Source organism: Malus domestica, chromosome 02 (assembly GCF_042453785.1).
Source record: "Malus domestica chromosome 02, GDT2T_hap1".
Lineage (NCBI taxonomy): Eukaryota > Viridiplantae > Streptophyta > Magnoliopsida > Rosales > Rosaceae > Malus > Malus domestica.
In genome coordinates this window covers 37502428-37527104 of record NC_091662.1, presented here as the reverse complement: position 1 = coordinate 37527104, position 24677 = coordinate 37502428, and the positions used below count along the sequence as shown (strand labels likewise).

General features: G+C 38.7%; 1 protein-coding gene across 4 annotated transcripts; it reads right to left on the bottom strand.

Moving 5' to 3' along the window:
- Positions 1-8604: 8604 nt before the first annotated feature.
- LOC103413599 (uncharacterized) lies at positions 8605-15639 on the bottom strand. Of its 4 annotated transcripts, XM_070817965.1 has the most exons (14): positions 15528-15639; positions 15172-15417; positions 14611-14791; positions 13553-13622; positions 12851-13047; positions 12174-12249; positions 11997-12080; positions 11833-11912; positions 11119-11245; positions 10813-10872; positions 10656-10706; positions 10407-10565; positions 9617-9749; positions 8605-9079 (listed from the first exon to the last, which is right to left on the bottom strand). In XM_070817965.1, exons 3-14 carry the CDS (start codon positions 14763-14765, stop codon positions 8910-8912), a joined length of 1362 nt encoding a protein of 453 aa, XP_070674066.1. In that variant the 5' UTR covers positions 14766-14791; positions 15172-15417; positions 15528-15639; the 3' UTR covers positions 8605-8909. The 4 variants fall into 4 exon arrangements, with proteins under 4 accessions (XP_070674066.1, XP_008350284.3, XP_017182017.3 ...); XM_008352062.4 differs by lacking the exon at positions 15528-15639 and having other exon boundaries at positions 15172-15494; XM_017326528.3 differs by lacking the exon at positions 15528-15639 and having other exon boundaries at positions 15116-15279.
- Positions 15640-24677: the final 9038 nt, after the last annotated feature.

The window sequence follows — 24677 nt, the reverse complement described above, 5'->3', positions numbered from 1 at the left end:
ATTGCTGGGTCTAAGTACCTCTTATTTCTTTCCTCCAATCTGGTACACAAATTCATCTATCCAGGCCTGTGCATCTTTTGGCAACATTAATTCGGGCACTTCCTCTTCTCTGGTTATACCAAAGTCATGTAGTTACCTTAGGATTTCACATAGAGTATCAACCAAGAAAGGTGAAGGTATTCCTCTTTCAAGTGAAATGGTTCCAAAACATATTGGTTCTAGACTCTATCTTGGTGTTGGCATCATTACTGCATCCTCTTGTCCTCTCCTCAAGATACTATATTTCCCTGGATGGGGGCTCGGAGGCACACGACCTCCTTCCCCTTAAACTTTACGATTGGCTCTTTCTATTTCTTTTTTACTTTTCCACTAAAGTTGTTTCCTCCCTCCTTGAGAGACCTTCCCAAACTTGACATTCTTTGAGGCCTCTGATGTGATAGGGACTTTTAACGAGTTCATATGGGCTTTATGCTGCCTTCGAACTCTTCTGATCATAGATGCCCTCATTTCCCTGACAGGTCTTCCATCATTTCCAACTATGTACCACTTCTGGCCAAGTCGGGCTGAATCTTTCTTGGTGACTAGAGAGGCTAGGTTCATTATTATTTCTTTCCATCCCTGCTTCATCCTAACATTATAACTTGGATGTGGGGGTCTTACATCCATCCATTTTGACATTTTTGCCTCTTTATCTTCCACCTCCTCAGAGGCTTCATAATTTCTAAAAAGTTCGGATAAACCCTTGGGTTCTGAGTCTCCTCCCAACCTTTGGAAGACATTTCTGGAAGTCTCTTTCTCAGCTGCCTGCATGATACTTTTGCAAGCATCTTGTTCTTCTTTTTCTCTTCTCTTGACCAATTCCTGGTCAATGATTGCTCTGGTTGCAGGTACTTCTAACTCACACTCACACTGGCATTTACTACATAACACCACTCCCTTGACTATGGCAGCCTTGGGTCTATCGGGCAACCCTATAACTCCTTCTGTAGGTCTAACAGCTTGCTTTCTTTCTCTCTTCACCTCCTAGGTAGCCTTGGCTTTCCCTTTCTCAACCCAGTTGAGGTTAATTATATTAATTGTGGCCTTTGGGAAAGGATTTGTGTCTATCATCATATTGGGTTGGGGTTTTTCCATCTACAACTTCCCTTTAACTATAAGATCTTGGATCAAGTCCCTAAACTGTACATAATTAGCTATAGAGTGATTAAAGGTATAGTAAAGTTTGCAATACTTCTTTCCTCTCAACTTTTCTGGTTTGAGCATCTTTTTTGTGGTGTCGGGCAAGATTACTCTAGCCCACACCAACTCTTCATTGATGTCTGCTGCCTTGCTCAGATCAAAAGAATAGGTCTGGTATTTAGAAGGCTTCATGTAACACCTCAACCCCCAATTATATGTATAATTTCGTTGTTCGCCAAAACTTTTATAAATTTATCAATTTAGTCCCTTAGCTTTTCACCCAATCCGGATCTAAAGTGGGATCTTCTCTATCCCCAAGCTGTCACATGGTGGCACCCCAACTATCATTCTTTTCTTTCCTTATGTCCCCTACCCCATGACCCCCTCTCCTCTCTCTTTCATCTCTTTCTTTGCACTTACTCTCTTTTCTCTCTCTCGAAAACCTTCTCATCCTTCTCTCATCTCTTGCACCGTGACCACACACACACACAACCACACCACCTGCTCTAGGAAATCACCACCACCATCGCCATCAAAACCTCATATTTCTCTCTCTTTCTCTCGTAACAGCGAAGACGACGAACCCAGGAACCTCCGACGAGTTTTCTTCATTTTTCAGTTAGGTAAGTTTGGATTTACCTCTCTCTTCGTTTTATTGTGAAGCTCGAATGAGATTTATTGAGTTCTATCTCGTTTTTATCAAGGTTTTAGAACGAGATCGGCTAGGGAGAAAGCACACCCAACTCCGGCGAACCCATGATTTTTGAGGAGCTTTACGAACACCATCGGCCGTTTCATGGCGAACCAAGGGTATAAACTTACTCCTTTCTCTTTCCTCTTCACATTGGTCATTAGATCGGAGCTTAAAGGTTACGTTTGCAGTCAACCAGAGCTAGGAAAGCTTCGGCGTTCCTCTCCGTTCACACTAGGCCTTTCAGGCCGTTTCTCAACCCACGGGCTTTAAGCCCGTTTTGTTTTTGCCCAATACCCTAACCCAAACCCAAAAGCCCTAAACCCATTTTCCTTTTAAACCCTAGGACCCAATTAGGACCCAAAACCCAAACCCTAATCGGTTTGACCCGGTTTGATCGATCTGTTTGACCCAATCCCACCCGGACCTGTGACCCGTTGACTTTGACCCGATCTGACCGTTGACTCGGTCAACGGTCAGCGTTGACTTTGACTTTGACTTTGACCGTTGACTTTTCGAGTTTCCTTTTGAGACCTCTCATAGGCTAATTTCAATGTTCTAGACCCGTTTTTTAAGTCCTTTTTCCCAAATTCAATCTTTTAAGTAGAGTTTGACTAAATGTACCCCCTTTATGTGAATAGGTGCAATTATTAGCGGTGATTCCATTATTCCTTTTTGGTATGGCTTGGCACCAACGGTGTACGGTGAGTGGACCTCTTCTAAAAATGCATATTTTAATAGTAGAAATGCATACATGAAAAGCATGATTTAATGATTACGTTTTATGAGATAACATGCTTATTGAGGCTAGTTTAAATTATTACTATTTTTCCTATAACCCATGTTCTTTATAGGATATCTGATGGATGACGATACAATATTTAGAACATGTTTTGAGCACCTCTTTATAGTATAGATGATGGATGACTTTATACTATGAAGTTGCTTTTCAATATATGTATGTTCAATGGTTTTGTACTTACCTGGTGGTTCTTATTCCGCTACGGGACGTAGGGATAGGTTTCGGTCCGTCCCAGGCGACGGTTTGGTGTTGGCATAGGTCCTGGAGGGTGTTTCCTTTGGCTATTTAGCACAGGGACGGGGAGCCGACATAAGGCATGTAGTGTATTTTCCTCTGACTGTCTGCTCAGAGACGGAGAGCCAGCATGGGGCATGAAGTGTTATGCTGGACATTCACTAGTGATTATTATGTATACAAGTTATGATTTGAGACATTGCACTGCATGCTAGGTTTCGGAAAACCTATTTTATCATGATATATGTGTTTTCATAAAACCTAGGGGTTAGTATGTTGATAACTGTTTTAGTATATGTATATATCAAATTGGTCCACTCATGTTTGTTTTGTGTCTCCTTCAGGACCTAATAATGAGGATTACGATCTGAGCTACGAGGCGTTCCCCTACCAGTGATATTGTGCTATATTCTCTCTGTTTCGGCATCTATTGTAATAGCACTTCTTTATCTTAAATTCTGTTTGTACTCTGTAATAGACGTATGCTCTGAACATATTATGCACTATCTTAATGTTTAATTATCAGCAGTTGAACTTTGTTTGGTGTTATTCGTTCCTATTGCATGATTAGTCATAAATTATAGGCATGTTTAGTTCGTTCTCAGTTTTTGTATGAATTAAATGGCTTCCATCACCCTTCGGGTGTCGACCAGCACGTGAACATCCCGATGGACATCGGGGTCGGGCGTGTCAGATTGGTATCAGAGCCAATCCCTGGCCGGATGTGTGCCAACGAGGACGTTGGGCCCCTAAGGGGGGTGGATTGTAAGATCCCACATTGCCCAGGGGAGTGGATCCTGTAAGCCTTATATGTATATTCTCATCTCTACCTAGCACAAGGCCTTTTGGGAGCTCACTAGCTTCGTGTTCCATAGGAACTCCGAAGTTAAGCGAGTTCGGGTGAGAGCAACCCCATGATGGGTGACCCTCATTAGGAAGTTTTCGTGTGAGTTCCCAGAAACAAGACCGTGAGGGCGTGGTAAGGGCCCAAAGCAGACAATATCATGCTACGGTGGAGTCGAGCCCGGGATGTGATGGGGGCCCGGGCCGGGATGTGACACTTCATAGGCACAAATCTTCTGTAATTCATCACCATTTTTTGGTTTTTAACTGGCTGGACCAAACCTTTCATTGTCAAAGGCTTGAAAATAGTGGTTATCTCGGCCGCATATAGTTCAATTCCCTCTCCTATGATGCTATAATTTTCTCCTACTCCCTCTCCTATGATGCTATCATTTTCTCCTAACTATTAGCCTTCGAACTCTAACTCGTGTATTGTAGCTTTGTTCTTGTAGAAATGGGGTACCTTGGATGAATGTTTTACTTGCTGCTCCTCCATTGACAACTTCTCATACTTTGTAGTAGCTATTACCAACTCCTGCAGCTCATTAAACTATACATCATAGAACTTCTTCCTCAATGGCAATCTCAAAGCTTTCTGAGCAATAGAAATAAGCTGAGCATGGTTGATAGGGAACTGGCATCTCATCTTTGTCTTCCTAAACCTCATCATGAGGTCTTCTGTTGACTCATGTTCATATTTTTTTTACCTCTACTAGATCATTGATAGTCATCTCGGGCTCCACTGTATATACCTATTCGTGAAAAGCCATCTCTATTTGCCCCCAGTTAGCAATGGAATTGGGGGGGTAAAAAATAGTACCATTTAGATGCTAAGCAAACCAACGAGTTCCTAAACAACCTTAACTTGTAGTTAGGATTGTCTTCAAATACCACGCAGTAGTTCGAAAACTTGAAAATATGGTCACTGGAAGACACATTACAATCATCCCCACTGAAGGTTGGGAACGTGGGCACCTTGAAGTTTAGGGGAAAGGGGTTCTGCTAATCAATATACTCTGGATAAGGCTTTTAGTAGGTGATCATGAACATCGGGTGAGCCTACGGTTGGGCATTCTGGACCACCATTCTACTCAGATCGACCAACTCATTTCTAAGTTGCTGATTAGCTGCATTGTTGTGTGGGGTGTAAGGAAGTTCCCACTTTGGGCTACGCTCATTGCCTGAGAAAGCTTCCTTCTGTGGTTCTAGTTGTCTCCACCTAGCCTTCATTCCCTTATTAGCCAACGGTGGTGGCCTATAAAGGGGAGGCTTGCCCGCTGCTATGGATACATCTTTTCTACTGGACTCTCCAACTTGCTAAGTCATTCCAAGCTTCCTTCCTTCTAGCCCGATCTGCCTCCTATTATCTAGTGTGAATAGCAAAAGGTTGGGCACACTTGGATCCTGGATCTCTTCCTCTCCTAGCTGACTGGTTTCAAGCTCTTCCTTCTTTTTCCCCTATCTTTATTTTCCTTAAGCAAAGGAAATAGGGGGATTAGTGGTTCTTTCTCAGGACTTGCCTCTCTCATCATCTCCCTAGAATAACCATCTATTAGGGTAGAGTACTTCAATTCTAATCTCCTCTACAGACTCCCCGTTAAGGAACAAAGTCTGCTAACCTCTCCTCTAGTCTCCAAAGAGATTTTCTCCATGCTTTTCAATACTTGCACCATGGTAGCTTGCAAGTCTTCATTTGTAACTTTTTTGCCCGACTTCTTAAAAGAAATTGGGCTCTCCAAAATAGCAAGACCTCGAAGGGAGGGGAAATCTTCCAAGTGATCTGTCATGTCTGATCTTATTAGACAATGGGGTGGCCCATACTCTGTGTTCCACCTGAAAGTTCGCTCATTCCTTCTTCTTCTTCTTGGCATACAAGACTATAGGTCATATTGGGCGAGCCACAACTATGTTCTAGGCAAGGATTTTCCCTCACACACCTCTACCACCTTCTGTATGAAATAACCAGAGGCGAACCCTTCGAGACCAATCTTAACGGGCCAACTTGGATGGTCTAGTAATGGCTCTAATGGTACTTCGCTGAGTTCCAAGCGCCCAAGCTGGAGTTCCCCGAAAGAGTGGCTCCAGCCCGCATCTTGGCCGAGGCATCTCCCATTAACCATTCAACAGTTGCTTGCCTATACTTCTTCAGAGTTTACCGAACTCGAGCAAACTTGGAGTGGGGTGCCTCCGTGCTCATGAGGTATCCATGGTACTCCGACCAGATCTTCCAAGATGCTTTTGGAGAGGATGCCAGCAACCTCTGCAAGGAGAAGTTTATCAGTTGCATCCAACATAAAGATCTGGCATGGGGAGTACGGAGCGACCGCACAAGCTACGAGCTCGGGCTGGAGGTCTACCAACCCAATTTCTTTGGTAGACAGTTAGGATTTAGGCAGGCAATCCCAATGCCATTCTTCGACTCTATGCATTGCGAAACCTCCTATCGTCTCTGCTCTCCCTCGGAGGTAACATTTCGGGCAGCTCGGCGTAGTTTAGAAGTGATGAGCAAAGTCGTCCACAAGCCCGTAACCCTTAACTTCGAGTGTACTCCAACCTTTGCCACTTGGTAGGAGGCCAAGTGGTCAAAGAAATATGAAGGGGACATTAAGGAGGCCCATGATCGTCTCTTCGGGCAACTCTTCTTCAAATCCTATCCAAAGAATGAGGAGCTTGAAAACTGGAAGGAGGCGATCCACCAGAAGAACCAGCTTCTTCTTATAGGTATCCTCTACTGCTCCTCTTTTACGTCTCTTTGTGATACTTCCATAATCTATTGATCACTAATTCTTACTTTGGCTTTTCAGCCCAAGGCAACACTGAGGAAGTGGATGTCGGGCCAAAAGAAGAAGCTGTAAAGGCACTTATCCTTCAAGAGGCCGATGCCGAGGCTGCAAGGCAAGGGGCTGGGTCCAACCAAGTACTTTGAAAGTTTTTTTGGTTGTTTTAGACAAAGGTACAAATCAAACAGCGTTATCCCGACACAGATAGTTTCACCCCACGACAACGGAAGCAGATTCAGAGGTTGAATCCATCTTGTCATATCTCTTTCTCCTCTGTAAAAAAACACATGTTTAAGTGGAAAAGCCGATCCTATTCCCGCTACAATGAAAGTTCTTCTCAATGAATTAATGGATTGCTTGCTACTGCAGCTGAAAACATGAAAGTCACCTACCCTGGTCTCAGTCTGAGTCTAGGTTTGAGAGGACAAAGGTGGCCAAGCAGAAAATTCAACAAGAGAAAGTGACTGATCAAATCTAGAGAAGGTTGGGCGAGGCCATATCCACTGTCGATCCTAGATATATGGTACAACCTCCCATCACCACTTCTGAATTCGTCGGCAGAAATATATTTGTGATGATGAGATAGTTTAAAATGGCAGTAAGGTTTATTCGACCGGCACTGCAGACTACAGATAGGAGACATTTCACCTTTTCTTTTCAGATCCCTTGAAACTACTCTCTCACCAATTGCTCAATCACTAAGCAATCCGTCCTGGATCCTACTAGAAATTAAGTAGAAACAACCACAATATCTTTCTTACAATTGTTTATCATGTTATATATTCCTTGCACTTGCAAAGATGATCATGACATCATACCAAAAATAAAAATACACAAAAATAGAACATATGTTATATGCACTCGATCGGCATAATTCAGCAAAACAATGGGAAAGGGAAGCGAGTGCAGTATCAACAAACGCTGTTACGATATTACTATGTCAAGGCGGACTAGAAAGTCATCATTTAACTATAACGTCCAAGAAGGAATTAGCATCCCTACTCCCGCTCCAGCTCTTGCTCTAAAAAGTTTTCTGGATGAAAATGGAGATGGTGGAGATCAGAGTTCGCCTTCGCCTTCACCCTCGCCCTCAAAAGTTGAAAATGAAGATCATCCAGAGAATGGTTATGACCGTAAAATCTTGAAGCAATTGATCAATGGGGATGAAAGAGCAAGGGCGGTCATCAAATTGGGTAATGAAGGGAGCACTGGAAGAAGTTCACTTGGCCAACACTTCACTGAAGAAGAAAAAGGGAAGAACCTTCAACTGGTCAAGAAGCAGCAAAGGGCAGAAGAGAGTTTGCAAGGAGGAATGAAGCTCAAGAAACTGGTGAGTCGTTGTGCCAAAGTTTTTGGCCATTTGGTGATAGTGAGGAGCGACCGAACACTTAGAGAACCCAGGAAGCTTGAGGCCGCGGTTCCAAAGTTAACTATGTAATATTGTAAGCAATGAGTTTCTTGCTTGTTTGTTTCTACGTATAAACTAAAACGCTTCAATTGCTTTGTATTCTCACCGCGTATACAGTACTATATGTGTTCTATGTATTGTGTGAACATATATTCGATTGGATTCGAGTAATTTAATGCGATACTTACCAAGATATATTTAGTTTCAATTGTCCTACTGCTATATATTTAACTGACAAGTCGAAATTCACATGCCCAGCTATTTGGAATATGAGCTTAGAACTATTGTTGAAATCCTCTCTCATGCACTGTCTTCTATAACAACTCAAGAGCTCACCTGTTGATATTTGAGAACACGACCTATTAACTACCTACACAAAACAAAATTAATGTGCTGGAAATCAAACTTTCCTAAATCGATGGGGGAGGAGGATAAAACTCTCAACGTGTGACCTGTTCCAGTTTTATGAACCAAGTCGAGGTTAGTTCATAACATGTATGGATTACCATTTTTTTCAATCAACAGAGGAGAGGGTAATGTTTGCTAATAAAATTTCATATCTTCTGGAGTTGTAATTTCAGGGTAATGTTAGCTAGATGAACCAAATGAATAAGAATTTCCCCCTTAAAGTAATGACTTACTGACTAAAAATAAATGAACGCTTGGATTCTGTTTGAACTAAGTTATCTGAAATTACAGAACCCAATAACTCAAACAGCTGAATGTTTAGTAAATTATTATACACAGATGAACAACCGCGTGCAATCATGCCATCAATCCCTTCAATAAAAAGAATTAAAAGGACAAATAAGAATTGAATGGCCTTGTTGACTTCATGAATTGCTGAAAAAATTTCAGCTTCTCCTAAAGCAGAATTAGGTCCGCCCGGTTAATTTCTCTCAAGCATGTGCTTGTAATAAAAACTAACAAGTATATACAGAACTTCGAGTCCACATTGGTTTCAAGTGGACACTATGCCAATAGAGGCTCCATCAAAGGTTTACAGCGAGCAGGTTGGAGTTTCATGGTGTATGTGACTACCAGAGAGACAAGTGCACATAACGCTGGAACAAGACCCAATCCAAATCTCGTGACTGAGATGTTGACATGATTTGAATGGTTTTCCTGTATGAATCTGTTACCTGCATATTAAAAGTTTTACATTGGGAACCAACTATTGCATACTATAGTACTCAGTCATTTTCAGGGGAAATGGAAACAAGCATTGACAAGTTTTAGTACTATGGCGACTGAAGCTCAAACAAGAAAAGACAACAAGAGAGTAACTAATCCCATTGTTGAGACCCTACATGAGTCTTCAACCCTTGTCATGACCACATGAACACCTTTCTCATGTGAGAACTTGTATAACCCGATAATGAAACAGAATCAAGCAGAAGTAAAAAATACCCGACCACCATGAAATAACAATAATGCACCGTAATGGGGACGGTGATACACAAGTACATAACGTTCAACACTGACAAAACTGAAACAAAGTTGCTCTAGTTGCTAGTAGTCCATGCAGATAAAAAAAGATCCCATCACCCAAAACTCTTTAAGCCCGACGAACTAAGAACCATAGAACCAACTTTATGAATCCAATATATTGACAGAAAAAAAAAATACATAATCAAACATGCAATAGATATAGCAAGATCCACACAATTGTAACTTACTTTGATAGGACTGAAGAACAAATAAGGCAAGCCCACATGAGATTTTGTCCAAGAAGCTTAAAGATCCACATACAAATGCACATCCATTGAGATCTGTATCAATTAAAAAGCTTTGCATGCTTACTCCAGTAACCTGTCACATCAAAAGATGATTTAGACTGAATTTATAAGAAACTACTCAACTAAAATGGACTGATACCGCACGTATGTTTTAAAACCAGCAGCATCTCCATCAATAATAAGAACTCTTGTTTTCTTGACAAACGATTCTATTCTCAAGCTTCAGACTGAGAGAGCAAAAAAATAGAGTGAAAGAAATGTCAATGCTTAAGGGTCATTTCAACATAAGGAACATGGGTCGTACAGAGTTCTTTGTTGTCTCAAGTTTTTAAAACTGTACTACCACTTAGAAATCTATCATCTTTTATGTTGTCAACAAATACTATGTGACAAAAATCAGCTGGCAGAGATATGAAAGTGTCCACCTTTCTAAGGGCAATATATGCATGTACTTCTATATTCGTTTCAAGCGTTAACATAGTTCATATATCGTCTTGGACCAACTAAAACGGAGAGGAACATGGGGGAGTAGTGAAGAGGCTCCAATCAACCTATGACAATTCCAATAAGTGATTGACAACATCACCTCCGGGATCTCACTCAGCCACAGTGCCTCAACTTAGTATCAATATGTATCAACTTTACTGAATAATTTCAAAATGCAACCAATTTACAATACACTTAAAATTTTCATGAAGGAAGTTCAAATCACCAAAGTATGACATCATACCATCATTAAAGCATTCGCTATGCCAATAAATATTGATATGAGGTACATGAAAGCACTCATGTTGCTAGGTAAAAATAGGATCCCTGCTCCGCAAAATATCCACATAATGGCTCCTGCAGAAAAGAAGGTCTTCAAGGAATGACCATTCCATGAAATCTCCTAGAATACTAAAGTTAAATGGTTAGGTACCAACACAACAAAGTGCATATGTCATATAAAAGATTTTATCAAACTGAGTTCGCAAGGGACCTGTAGTAGTATAGATACAAGGAAGCTGCTTATGTAGATAATCGCAGGAACCTATTCTCATCAATTAAATGAGATAAATCAGTCTCTCATTCTTCGACCAAAAAAAAAAAAAAAAAAAAAAAAAGACAAACGCTTCTGATGATGAAGGTGTGCATACCAGAGCTTTAGCTGATTGCGCCATTCGCAGATCATCTATAACATAGAATGCAAGATACGCCTGAGTAAACGAAAGCCGTCTTGGTTAAGAACTACAAAGGTTGACAACAAAATCTGGCAATTACTTCTATTATGGGAGAAAATATTGCAAGAGTGGTTTCCTAGGAAAATCAGTATGATAATGGAGTTCTCAATTTGAATGCTCAACAAATCCGTTGGGACTCAGCTGTCCATTTCTTATTAGTTGCAGTTTGTTCTTTTCATGATGGATAAAAATGATCACAAAGAGGGGGAAAAGTGTGCTGACCTGTGAAACATTGACCACTAGCCTGGTCAGCACATAAACAATAGCAACCTGATAATACAGAACTTTCTTGAACCAGTATGTCCATGAAATCCTTGAACTACTGTTTCCTTGTACGCTGATTTTTAATCTGCATGTGTAATGCAGATTAACTATCTACAGTTGGAGGTTATCAGGTTTTACGAAATAATCACAGAACGATTAAGAAATGATACAGGAACATTTAAATCCAAGATCAAAAACCAAAAGAAGATACTTTCTGATGAAGCTAGGAAAAGAACAGAGGAGAATGCTTCTAATAAATGCAAGGTGGGGAAAGAGCATAGGACAAAATAGAGAAAACAGGAAGTTAATTAGAACTACAAAACTATGGTAAGTAAAATCCATAGTCTTAATCAATTTCTATCATATCCCCAAAGTTTGAATAGAAATTATCATCATATTAAAATTTACATTAATATAACACCTACACAATATAGTAAAAACCTAAAATTCTTTCAGACCCTAAATTAATGCAAATGATGGATATAAATAAGTAACCCTCTGCAGTCTGCACTAGTGCATATTGAAAATGATACAAATTCTTCTTGCAGCCCTCATAAAATGCGCATCTTATATTACGACAATGGTATAAGCATTCAAAGAATGAATCAAAAGTCAAAACTTAAGCGTTTAAAGAACGAATCAAAAGCCAAAACTGAGAGAAAATTAGCAAACCTTGGCTCTTTTGTGCCGAGATGAAATATACCCACAAAGCAGCATCCTATGAAAATTGACAAATACGCAATCCAGCGGTACTGCTCATTTGTGAAAGTGATGTGATGGGCATACTTGAACAGATCTTAATAGATGGACCAGAACTGCTTAGAAAATAATCATACCTGATTTTCAATGTCAGCATGTGTACTTGCCCGAGTGACACCAAAGACAACAAAAGCAACTGCATACAGGCTGAGGTTGGCAACCTTTAAAAGGTTTAAAACATTTCAATCAATACAAACACAAAACAAAATATGGAGCTGAATAATCAATTCAAAACTTAAAGGGACGCTGCTAACCATAGTAAAAGCATTTCGACAGCTAGCTAGCACCACTCTGCTATTTGAATTCAGCGTAATGCAATTCAACATAGACCTTCAACAGAATAGTTATTCTTTGTAAGTGTTTAGATATTCCATAGGCCAAAAGAAAATGCCTTTTCATTTTCTTTTCCTCAAATAAGGAGGTTGGGGAAGGGGTTCCAAGCTTACTGAATTTGAAAAAAATCCGTTTATTGACTCAATGCAATCATCAATATAAACTTCTAAACCTCTCTAGTAGAGTTCATAGCCAATGGCGACACATACATGATAGAAAATAAAATAAAAATAATGAGGTAAATAGAAAATTGAAATAGCAATGCCACCATTTCAAGTTTATATTTATTAAAAGAACAATAAAGGAGCATTTGTTTTGATTATTTTATTACAACAGAAAGAGTTTGGTGAAGATTGTTCTTCCACTGGGTTTGTGGTTTTATTTTAGGGAGTTTTAACGAAAATCCCATGGTACCGTTCACTTTAATGAAAAATCACATTTTTACATTAAAAAGTCAAACCTGGTACTATTCACTTTACCCTTTATTTTGTCCTTATCGTTAAAACTCAAAATTTTCAAGCCTTTTTCATTAGTTTTCCTTTTATTTTATCAGAAGGAGCTCATAAACTTTCACTTTAAAACTCACATAAGTACTTACATGTGTGAAACCTGAGTAGCAGCCCAACCAACGTTAAAGATGGCAGCAAATATACTGTAACCGACAGTTCGCAATGTGGATGAAGAGGTACCAAAAATTTTACAAGGTATGCAACCACCAAAAACGGAAGAAAAAGATATAGCAACCAAAACAGAGCCTGCACCATGCCACAATTTGAAATGTCCAAACCGATCTATCTATCAAGTTGCAAACAGAAACAAATATTATTTGCGGATCAAATAAAAAACCATGGTTGCAACTTGCAATTGCCAAAACTGAAAAGGAAACAGGAATTAAAAGGCTCACAATTATTAATTCATAATTTCTTTTTCTGGTCGGGTATGATTTCAATCACTTGGAGAGCAGAATGGGTGGCTTTCTGGGCTTAGTCCCCCATCACTTATGTAACATTGACACTTCGTTTATAACGTTGTCGATATGACACGACTCTAGATAAGTTATGGCTTCTAAATACAATACATACAAGTAAAATGTTGAAAGCAACCTAGCATGTCTAAGGGAAATAGGCCATGTAGGTATGTGGACTTGTCAACATAAGGTTCCAAAAAAAATTATATCGGCACTTAAGCTATGTGATCCATCAAGCATGCTTTTCAGCATATATTAAGTCATTTATTGATGAATGTTGAAAATACGGTTAGCAAGAAGCATCTATGTATGATACAATTATAATCAAGATACCAGTTCGCCAGCAAATATGGTTGCAAATCCATCAGCTATTTGACCAGAAAGCATAACAGTAGCGGCATCCCTGAACAGAAATAAAAATAATAAGAAAATAACAGTTACAAAAGAGAAAAAGAAAAACATGGGGTACACCTTAAGAAAACATATCTTTAAGGATTGATGATACAAAACGCTGAAACTATGAGATGGTAACACAATAATGTTGAGAATAGAAAATCCCACGAGGGGAGTTCTTAGCCTTTGCATCACCATACATAAATTCTTACACCTCTCAAACACTTGCACATTGGTTTTCACATTGATGCCTCTAACATTAACATAGTATGAGAGCAAACAATTCATCAACATTTTAGGCCTAGTTCGGCAACATGCAGTTTATGTCACCCAATATAACTAATTTGCGTGCTTAACATTTTTCAGCCACGCATAAGGGGGCATGTTAATCAAATAAAGTCTCACTTCCGGAATTCTAAGCCTTGCATCTATTTATGTAACAACTTGGATGCCCTAACTTCTAGAAATAACAACTTTGATTAAAACATGGATTAAATAATTTAAGCATACTTCAAGTGTTCATCATATTTGATACCAAGATTGTGCAACTTATTCGGATGGTCTTAGGATAATGACATAGTACAACCCTGAAAAAGTTCGTATAGTGCCTAAATCAACCTGACAAGTCTCATTCGCTCCAATCTGTCAAATTTGTAGACTTCCCCTAAACTATCTAGATATTTTCTCTCATACTGCAAATTTGGCCCTACAGTTCTTTCCTACCACAGAAACCAATGCTTTGTGAACAGTGGATAATTACTTTTTCACACTCATTATTAAAGTGGACAACATTTAACATAACATGTTGCTAATTCTTGAAAGCTTCACGCACCCCCAAACTCATTCACCATGATCTGTCTGTACGTATATATGTGTGTTGCATTTCAAAATAAGCAAGAGCGCATATGCCAATGTGCGTAAACAAACGTATACGTGCAGATGTGGGTCGAGGTAGATAGTACAAAGAACTTGAAACTAAGGAAATCACTAGAATTTACCTTGGGGAAAGTCCAATATCTGTCAAGAACAGTAAGAGATATGTAAACCAACAGGAAGCAGTAATGTCATTGAGCATATGCCCCACACCGTAATAAGAGACGGTGCTTCTCCCAAGAGTAGTGAATGAATCAACATCATCAGTGGCATTAGCCATAAGGGAAATTTCAAATTAAAGAGAACCTGCAGAGCAAAAGAATTAAACTTGAGAAAATACAACTCTGAGTCTGAGGAGCTCAAACAAACTCTAAAATATTTGATTCTAGAATAGAGATAGACGAAACCAAAAATAGGCAAGAAAATCACAGGGGAAGGGGATAAAAGGAAACCTCTTGTATAAGAAGATGGGGTGGAGGAGGAATTGAATGGGAGGTTAAGAATTTTCATAATCTATTTATGTTAGTAAAACCAACAATCGTATAAGTTATGGATTAATAATTCAACAAAGAAAAAGGGAAAATGACAGGGTTATATCCGTGAATTATGAATGATAGATTAGAGCTGCACCGCTAGTAAGAGAGAGAGAGAGAGCAGCAACAAGTACGGAGGAAGAAGAAGCCAACCTTCAGCTTTGATGCGGAAGCAGCGATGAAATGAAGCCCAACATATAAATGGATCTTTGTCGTCGTCGTCGTTCTATCCCTCTCTCTCTCTCTCTCTCTCTCTCTCTCTCTGGGCAAAATCAGTTATCTGAATTCTGAACAAAGTAAACGTAGTAAAGCAAACCAAGTGGTCTTTGTCCTTGTTTCGTGTGCAACGCCAAGCCATTAATATTAAGCAGTCTGTCTTGGAACTCTAAACTCTCAAGACTGAAAACAAATTGACGAGTATGTAACTTGTAAGTTTCTCTTTTCCAATAAAACTAGAAAGTAGCAAACTTGGCGCAACGAAAATTGAAAACGACTTTCACTTTATTTACCCGAAGACGTGTTGAAGATAGAAGAATCTAGCTCATCACACCCGGCGTGGGCTTCGCCAACAATACAATACAATACATATTGGTATATTGCTTGACGAAAGACAAACGCTGCTGTTTCCAAGTCCACCTAATTCCAACTAATTCCGAGCGTTGGGACCTACTGAAGCCAACACAACACACAAGATAATGAGAAAATTGGGGTAAAAATTAAAAATAAGAGAACTGTCACTCTTACCTCATTATTTTAGCATAAAAATTAATATTCAACTTAATATTCAACCGTGAAATGACACAAAATTCATGAACAATTCCAATTTTAATTTGAGAAACCCTCCTTAACATTTCTTAAAAAAAATAAATGTCTCGCACTGTACATCCCTAAAAATCTAATCTACTGACTCCTAAGTCCTGACAGCGACAAGATCCACAACTACCAGTCCTTCCCAAGAATTGAAGGATAGAGAGCATGTTGCTGCAACGGCCAGCTATCATTGTCAACTAGATCCGGCATTTTTTGATACGACACAAAAATAACAAATTTCGAAATAATACAATAACTAATCGGGTCATTATCGGATGATCCGTTAATAACGGGTTCTTAACGAGTATACACACAGATAACACGTGGGTAACCCGTTTCAACCATTTAAGTAAAAAATTATTTTGATAATTTTAAAGTTTAATTACTAAAAGATTTATTATAGTCATATTAATATATACAATATATTCTATATTAAATATATAGTTTTATATTATTATTCTATATAAGTTTAAAAAAATAAAAAAATTAGTCATTATTTATTTTTATTATGAGAGTACCTTATTATGATTATTAGGATAAATTTTACTTAACATGTTGTTGTCCAAAATTAAAATAAACTAGTAGAGTATTTGTATATACAAGAACTAAGAAGACATACATACAAGTATGAAAAATGTGAAAGAAATATAAACACTCGTGATTCATCATTATTCTTCTACTAGAAGATAATGATTACGCTTACATTATCATTTAGATTTTTAAAATCCTCCAAACCCTCATTTTATTTGAGGGAAAAATTAATATAATTAATAATAATTATTGTAGAAGTGTAAAAAATGTAAAAAAAAAAATATACAAAGGAGATAACACCAAGCACATTACGCCGAAGTTTTTCTTCTCACATCAACAACAAGAGCATCAGAAGATTAAAGTCAATCAAATCTGTTCACAAGACAATATGGCCGACCTCTTCACCAAATCACTATTGAAGATGACGTTTCAGAAGCTTGTTTAAGAAATTGGTATCCGTAAACTTTTTGAGTTGTAACATTGCTAGTTCTCTTTGGAATTATGTCTAACTCGGGAGGAGTATTCTGAAGTATACTTGCTTGATCTTAATGTACTCTTTTTCCCTACGATTAGCAGTATTTTTGCCACTAGGTTTTTGCTACCTGGCGAGGTTTTGATGGGGCACTGACCTTGGGTTGATCATATCCCTAATGACGTCCCGTAGACATTTCATTTAACTTTCATTACTCACACATTTTTCCTTAGACTATGGATTTTGTCCTTACTCGGGTTTTTACCATAGCCCTAGGGTTTTTTGTGTGACTTATTTCCTTATGCAAGTTCCTACCTTATTTGAGAATAGTGTGTTCTTAGAATCAATGCCGACGAGTCGACTTCCTCAACCTTTACATGATGTCGAATCTACTTGAGTATTTACACACTCAAGGGGGAGTGTTATAAACTTCTTATTTAAGTGTGATTGTGTAAATCCTATATTAGATTTGATTCTAGTTATTCTTCCCTATTAGGACTTGTATTCCTTGGAGGAGAATGATTTCTTCTCTCTCTTATTACTATAAATAAAGGCATTCCATAGGGGGAATAACACATCCTCTACACAACCCTACAAACACATCTCTTTTTATATTTTCTTTGTGCCGCTAGCCCTCTCTCCTTGTCAGTTAAATATAGGCCACAACACTAAGTACAATCCCACCTCGTATAATAAACTATCTGGTAATTAGTATTAAAAATTATTTAATAAAAAATAATAAATTAGTAAAAAAAATGATACAATTTTAGTATTAAGTATCTATTTCTTTTTTCTAAAACAACCTCCTATCCTTCGAAACATCTTTTTCTTCCTCTTTTTCTCTATCTCATCCCCTCCCATTTCCTTCTTATCTTTCTTTGTCTCACACTCTCCCTCCCCTCTCCCTTTCATCCCACTCTCTCCCTCCCCTCTCTCTCCTCTCACCCCCCAAAGAGTAGTATTATGTGTCTCGTCTCTATTAGAAAGATAGTACAAATAAATAGTAAGAATATCATTTTTGCGCCCCAAAACCCTCACTCCATACCCCTAAGAATGCGACACAAAAAATAGACGAGGTAGACCAAGGTCCAGCCACCGAGCATGATTGGCTTGGGACTGTTGTGAAGCCTTTGCTCAAGCACAAGTTCCAGCTCGCCGTCTCCGCCTTAGCCTTTATCAACTGCAGCGCTTGCACTCCCTCGATACCCATATTTTCAATTAGGGGATTGGGGGTTGGCTAACGTTAGCATGACGTCATAGTGCACTTGGGCACTAGTTCAAGCAAGGAATATGATTGAGCAGTCTAGCTGAACTAGGTCCAGCAATTGGCCCATTTTTTGGTATGAGGGATGGAGCAATGTTTTTCCTTTTTTAGAATAATAATTGCCCTGGCATATGAGCTAGAACTGTTCTAACGAGAAGTTGGGTTGCCTAGCCGCAGAGACAGAGCGAGAGGGTGTGATAGGGCGTAGGGTGGCTGAGGGTAGCCATACCAAATCGAGTCCAAATAGAAGACCGGACATTCTACACGAACCAAAATAGAAGTCAGACATGTGTTGTTTTGTACCTAAAAACAAATACAAGTAACCTTAAGCACAATAATTATAATATATTTTGACAAGGGAATATAGAGACATTCTTCATTCACCAGCAAACCTGCTTTGCCATCATCCTATTTAACTATAAGCTATGAGTTGATTAGTTTTAGTGAATAAACATGAGTTTAATTGTGTATCCACTTGTGCTTAAAATTGCCAAGTGTAAGGCTAAAATATGTAAGGTCATGAGTGTCATGTGTGATGATCCTAGCTATTAGCTAGATGAATTGCTGAGATTATTTTCTAGAAAGAATGATCCAGCTACACTTTTCTAATTGTTTTTATTCCTCTTGCACAGTGTGTGTGTGTGTGTGTGTGTGTGTGTGTGTGTGAGAAGAAAATATTTGGTGAATATTCTTCCTCTGTGATTTGCAGAGTGAAAAGCAGCAGCCAATTCTCATTGTTTTTTTCTTCTTCTTCGATTCTTTTCTTCTAGAATTATCGATTCAACATAGCTACTCTTTTACGTACACTAACATGGCCTCAGAGTCAGGTTGGATGGTTTGTAACTGAGCGTAAATTGGGAAATCGAAAAGTCGCTGGAACTGGGAAAATCAAGCTTCAACAGAGCTCATTCCAGTCTGGTGAAGGTAACTAGAGTTCGCTATATGATCTAAAACCATAAGTTTTAATACAACGAAGTTCATGATGGCCGGATCTGGAGGTTCAGAAGTACAAACTCCTATCTTCTTCAATGAGAACTACAAATTATGGAAGATAAAAATGGTAACGATTTTCAAGTCACATGGGTTGTGGAAATTGGTAAAGAAGGAATTACACTTCCTGATAACTTGAAGAATAAGCAGAAGGCTGATGAAGCTAAAGCGGTGGGTGATGATGATGAACTCATTGCTATGATGTTCAAGAATGATGCAAAAGCTCTCGGGATTATTCAAAATGCAATGTCTGATCAGATTTTCCCTCGAATTGACAATGCAGATTCATCCAAAATGGCTTGGGATCTGCTGTATAATGAATACCATGGTGGTGATAAGGTACAATCGGTGAAACTTCAAAATCTCATACGTGAATTTGAATATGTTAGAATGAGAGATGGTGAATTGTTATCTAGCTATCTTACTCGTTTAAATGTGATGATTAATCAAATGAAAACATTTGGAGAAACACTTTCAAATGAGAGATGGTGAATTGTTATCTAGCTATCTTACTCGTTTAAATGTGATGATTAATCAAATGAAAACATTTGGAGAAACACTTTCAAATGAGAGATTAGTGCAGAAGGTGTTGATTAGTCTAAGTAATGCTTTTGATCCTATATGTCTTGTGATTGAAAACACTAAATGCCTAGAAACTATTGAGCTACAAGAAATGATTGCAATTTTGAAAAGTTAAAAGCAGCGTTTTGATTTACATTCCTCTTATGCAACTGAGAAGGCTTTTGCCTCTTTATCTGTGGAAAACAATGGACAAAGTAAGAGTAATACTTATCAGGCGCAGTAAGAAATGGGATTCAAAGTCAAGGTTTCAACAAAAACCATTTGGCACATCTGCACAGAATCTGAGCTCATCACAACCTATAGGTCAAGCAGGTGCAAAACCTCAGTCCAAAGTATGTTCCAAGTTTCATTTTGGAGAGTGTAGACAAAAAAGGAAACCAAAATATTACAGTTATGACAGATTTGGTCATTGGGCCAGAGAATGTACTGCAGGAAAGGCTGTGCAAAAGGCAAACTCAGCAAACCAAGTGGAAGTGACAGGGAACCTCTTTTATGCAAACAATGATATCTCAGAGACAAATGTGAATGTTCGTTGGTACATTGATAGTGGTTGTAGCAATCACATGACAGAGAGTGTAGATTTCCTTGTTGATGTGAGAACAAATGTAACAGGGAAGGTACAAATGCCAATTGGAGCACTGGTGGATGTAGCTGGAATAGGTTCATTGGTGATTAACACTAACAAAGGTAGGAAATACATTAGAGAAGTTATGTATTTACCTGGTCTAAAAGAAAACTTGTTGAGTGTTGGACAAATGGATTAGCATGGCTATTACTTACTGTTTTGAGGAAAGATGTGCAGTGTATTTGATGGCCCTTCACTTGACTGTCGCATTGTTAAGTTAGAAATGAAAGGAAACAAATATTACCTTTTGTCACTGTCATCAAATGATCATATGGTGTTGAAAACCAGTGTGTCTCATTCAACAAGGATTTGGCACAAAAAAATGGGTCACTTACATTTTAGAAGGCTCAATCAGTTAAAAGATAAAAATATGGTACATGACTTGCCATATTTAGAATAACACATTGAAGTATATGAAAGATGTCAACTTGGAAAACAGCACAGAGATGATTTCCCAAGAGAACAAGCATGGAGAGCTAGTGCACCACTGGAGTTAGTGCATATGGATCTTTGTAGGCTTATGAGAACTGAATCTATTGCAGGGAACAAGTATTTCATGTTGCTCATTGATGATCACATTAGAATGACATGGGTGTATTTTCTCAGACACAAATCTGAAGCCCTATGTTATTTTAAGAAATTCAAGGCTATGACTGAGTTACAATCTGGTTTCAAAGTGAAATGTGTGAGAAGTGACAGAGGAGGAGAGTTCATGTCTACTGAATTCACTCAATTTTATGATGATCTAGGTATTCAAAGGCAACTTACACTAGCTTACACTCATCAACAGAATAAAGTGGTGGAGAAAAAAAATAGAACAGTGGTGGAAATGGCAAAATCAATGTTGCATGAAAAAGGAATGCCATATTACCTATAGGCTAAAGTTGTTCATACTGCAGTTTACATCCTCAATAGGTGCCCTACAAAATCTCTGGACAACGTCACTCCATTTGAAGCTTACTGTGGAAGAAAACCAGGAATAACTCACCTGAGAGTATTTGGTTCAATGTATTATGTGCATGTTCCAACTGAACTAAGACATAAACTTCAATCGAAGAGCACAAAAGGGGTGTTTGTTAGATATTCAATCTGTGAGAAAGGTTATAGAGTATTTGATCCAAACTCTAGGAAACTAATTATGTCTAGAGATGTTGTGTTTGATGAAGATTCAAGTTGGGATTGGAAATGTAACATCCCACATCGCCCAGGGGAGTGGATCATGTAAGCCTTATATGTATATTCTTATCTCTACCTAGCATGAGGCCTTTTGGGAGCTCACTGGCTTCGGGTTCCATCAGAACTCCGAAGTTAAGCGAGTTCACGTGAGAGCAATGCTATGATGGGTGACCCATTGGAAAGTTCTCGTGTGAGTTCCTAGAAACAAAACTGTGAGGGCGTGGCCGGGGCCCAAAACGGACAATATCGTGCTACGGCAGAGTCGAGCCCCGGATGTGGTGGGGCCTAGGTTGGGATGTGACAATTTGGTATCAGAGCTAATCATTGGCCGAAAGTGTACCGACGAGGACTTCGGGCCCCTAAGAGGGGTGGATTGTAATATCCCACATCGCCTAAGGGCAGTGGATCATGTAAGCCTTATATGTATATTCTCATCTCTACCTAGCACAAGGCCTTTTGGTAGTTCACTAGCTTCGAGTTCCATCGGAACTCCGAAGTTAAGCGAGTTCGCGCGAGAGCAATCCCATGATGGGTGATCCACTGGGAAGTTCTCATGTAAGTTCTCAGAAACAAAATCGTAAGGGCGTGGCCGGGGTCCAAAGCAGACAATATTGTGTTACGGCAGAGTCGAGCTCAGGATGTGATGGGGCCTGGGCCGGGATGTGACAGGAAGTTAACTATTGAAAGTCAATTTTCAATAACCTACTTAGAAGGTCAATGTGAAGATGTACCTAGAGTGAATGAGATTGAAGAAATAGCAGCAACTAGTTGTGTTCCACATTCAAGGGAATTAACTAGTAGTAGTCAAAACATCACTGATGTCACTCAGTCTTATGAACACAGACCTTTGAAATGGAGAAACTTGAATGATGTTCTTGCTTAATGTAATATGTGCATACTGAAACCAGAAAAGTATGAGGAAGTTGCACAAGATAAATCTTGGTTGAAAGCAATGGAAGATGAATTATACATGATAGAAAAGAATGCCATATGGAAGCTTGTTGACAGGCTAATGAACAAACCAGTTATTGAAGTGAAGTGGATGTTCAAAACTAAGTTGAATTTGGATGGTACAGTTTAAAAGAACAAAGCAAGATTGGTTGCAAAGGGTTATGCTAAAAAACCAGGCCTGGATTATAATGAAACTTATGCACTAGTGGCTGGATTAGACACCATCAGAACAGTCATAGCATTGGCAGCACAAAAAAGTTGGAAATTGTTTCAACTTGATGTGAAATCTACATTCCTAAATAGAGTATTGTATGAAGAAGTCTATGTGGATCAGCCATAAGGTTTTGTAGTAAAAGGGCAAGAAGACAGGGTTTACAGATTATACAAAGCTCTATATGGTTTGAAACAAACACCTAGACCCTAGTATGGGGAAATTGATACTTACTTCACTAAATGTGGTTTTGTAAGGAGTCAAAGTGAACCTACTATATACACCAAGATAATGGGAGAAAGTGAGATATTAATTGTCTCCATTTATGTGGATGACATTGTTTACACATAAAGTAATGCTGCAATGTTGCAGGAATTCAAATAAGACATGATGATGAAGTATAAGATGTTAGACTTGGGTCTTTTACATCATTTTCTAGGAATGGGGATGATTTAAACAAATTTAAACATCTTTATTCATCAAAAAAAGTATGCCTCTTCTTTGTTGAACAAGTTTGGTTTGAATGAGTGCAAATCTGTGACTACACCACTTGTGGCAACTGAAAAATTAAGCAAGGTGATGGAAGTGGATCTGCAAATGAAGAGCACTATAGAAGTGTTGTGGGAAACCTGTTATATCTCACTGCCATTAGACCTGATATTATGTATGCATATAGTTTACTTGCTAGATTCATGCATTGCCCCACTAACAAGCATTATGGAACTGCAAAAATGGTACTTAGGTACATAAAGGGAACACTGGATTATGGCAAAAATGTAGTCTTAATTACATACTATGATAGTGATTAGGGAGGATCAATTAAAGACAGCAAGAGTACCTCAGGCTATGCCTTTTCTTTTGGAAGTTGAGTGTTTTTATGGGCTTCAGTGAAACAAAGTTGTGTTGCTATTTCCACTGCAGAGGCTGAGTACACAAGTGCTTCTGAAACAACTGCACAAGCCATTTGGCTCAAGTTTGTAATTGAAGATTTTGGGGAGCTACAAACTGAAACAACTCAATTGTAGTGTGACAACACATCTGCAATTGCTATCACCAAGAATCTAGTGTTTCACCAAAAGACAAAGCATATTGATATGAGGTACCACTTCATCAAGGATGCATTGCAAGATGGAATAATTGATCTAGTGTATTGTCCTACAAGTGAACAATTGGCAGATATCTTCACCAAGGCCTTGACCAAGGATTGATTCAACTACCTCAGGGATTTGCTTGGAGTCAAATCAACTCAAAGTTTAAAAGGGAGTGTTGAACTATAAGTTATGAGCTGATTAGTTTTAGTGAATAAACATGAGTTAATTGTGTGTCCACTTATGCTTAAAATTGCCAAGTGTAAGGCTAAAGTATGTAAGGCCATGAGTGCCATGTGTGATGATCCTAGCTATTAGCTAGATGAGCTAGATGAATGGCTGAGATCAATTTCTAGAAAGAATGATCCGGCTACGCTTTTTTAACTGTTTTTATTCCTGTTGCATGGTGTGTGTGTGAGTGAGAGAAGAAAATATATGGTGAATATTCTTCCCCTGTTATTTGCAGAGTGAAAAGCAGCAGCCATTTCTCTTTGTTTTTTTTTCTTCTTCTTCGATTCTTTTCTTCCAGAATTATCAATTCAACAAAGCTACTCTTTTACTTACACTTACACATCCTTCATTTACCTGCAAAACAACACAACCAGATGCTTCAAGTTAACTTCATCTTGTCAATAATTGAGTGGAAAATAAACATTCACTAAAGAATAACAGACAACCAAACAATACAAAGACATTCACTAGATTACAAATTTAAGGAGTGAAAGGAAGTAAGGCAATGCCTTACTCGGACCAAACAGACAAAACTAAAGGGTTTTTTTTTTTTTTTTTAGGGAGAAACAAGTAAAGGGTTTAGGATATAGAAAAGACACAACAAAGTCAAAAGTAAAATTACTATTCTCTTGAGGTGTCCCGCATGTGGGTGCACAAAAAGACACGTGTGTGGTGATTGAAGGTAAATGTTTCAGAAATGGTGGATCAATGGCAAGGCACCATCGCAC

Coding starts and splice junctions, on each gene's coding strand:
- LOC103413599 (XM_070817965.1), bottom strand. CDS start 14,765: ATGGCTAATGCCACTGATGATGTTGATTCATTCACTACTCTTGGGAGA. Junction 11,913..11,996: donor ATGCTGACATTGAAAATCAG/GTATGATTATTT, acceptor ACAAATGAGCAG/TACCGCTGGATTGCGTATTT. Junction 10,707..10,812: donor CGCAATCAGCTAAAGCTCTG/GTATGCACACCT, acceptor TGATGAGAATAG/GTTCCTGCGATTATCTACAT.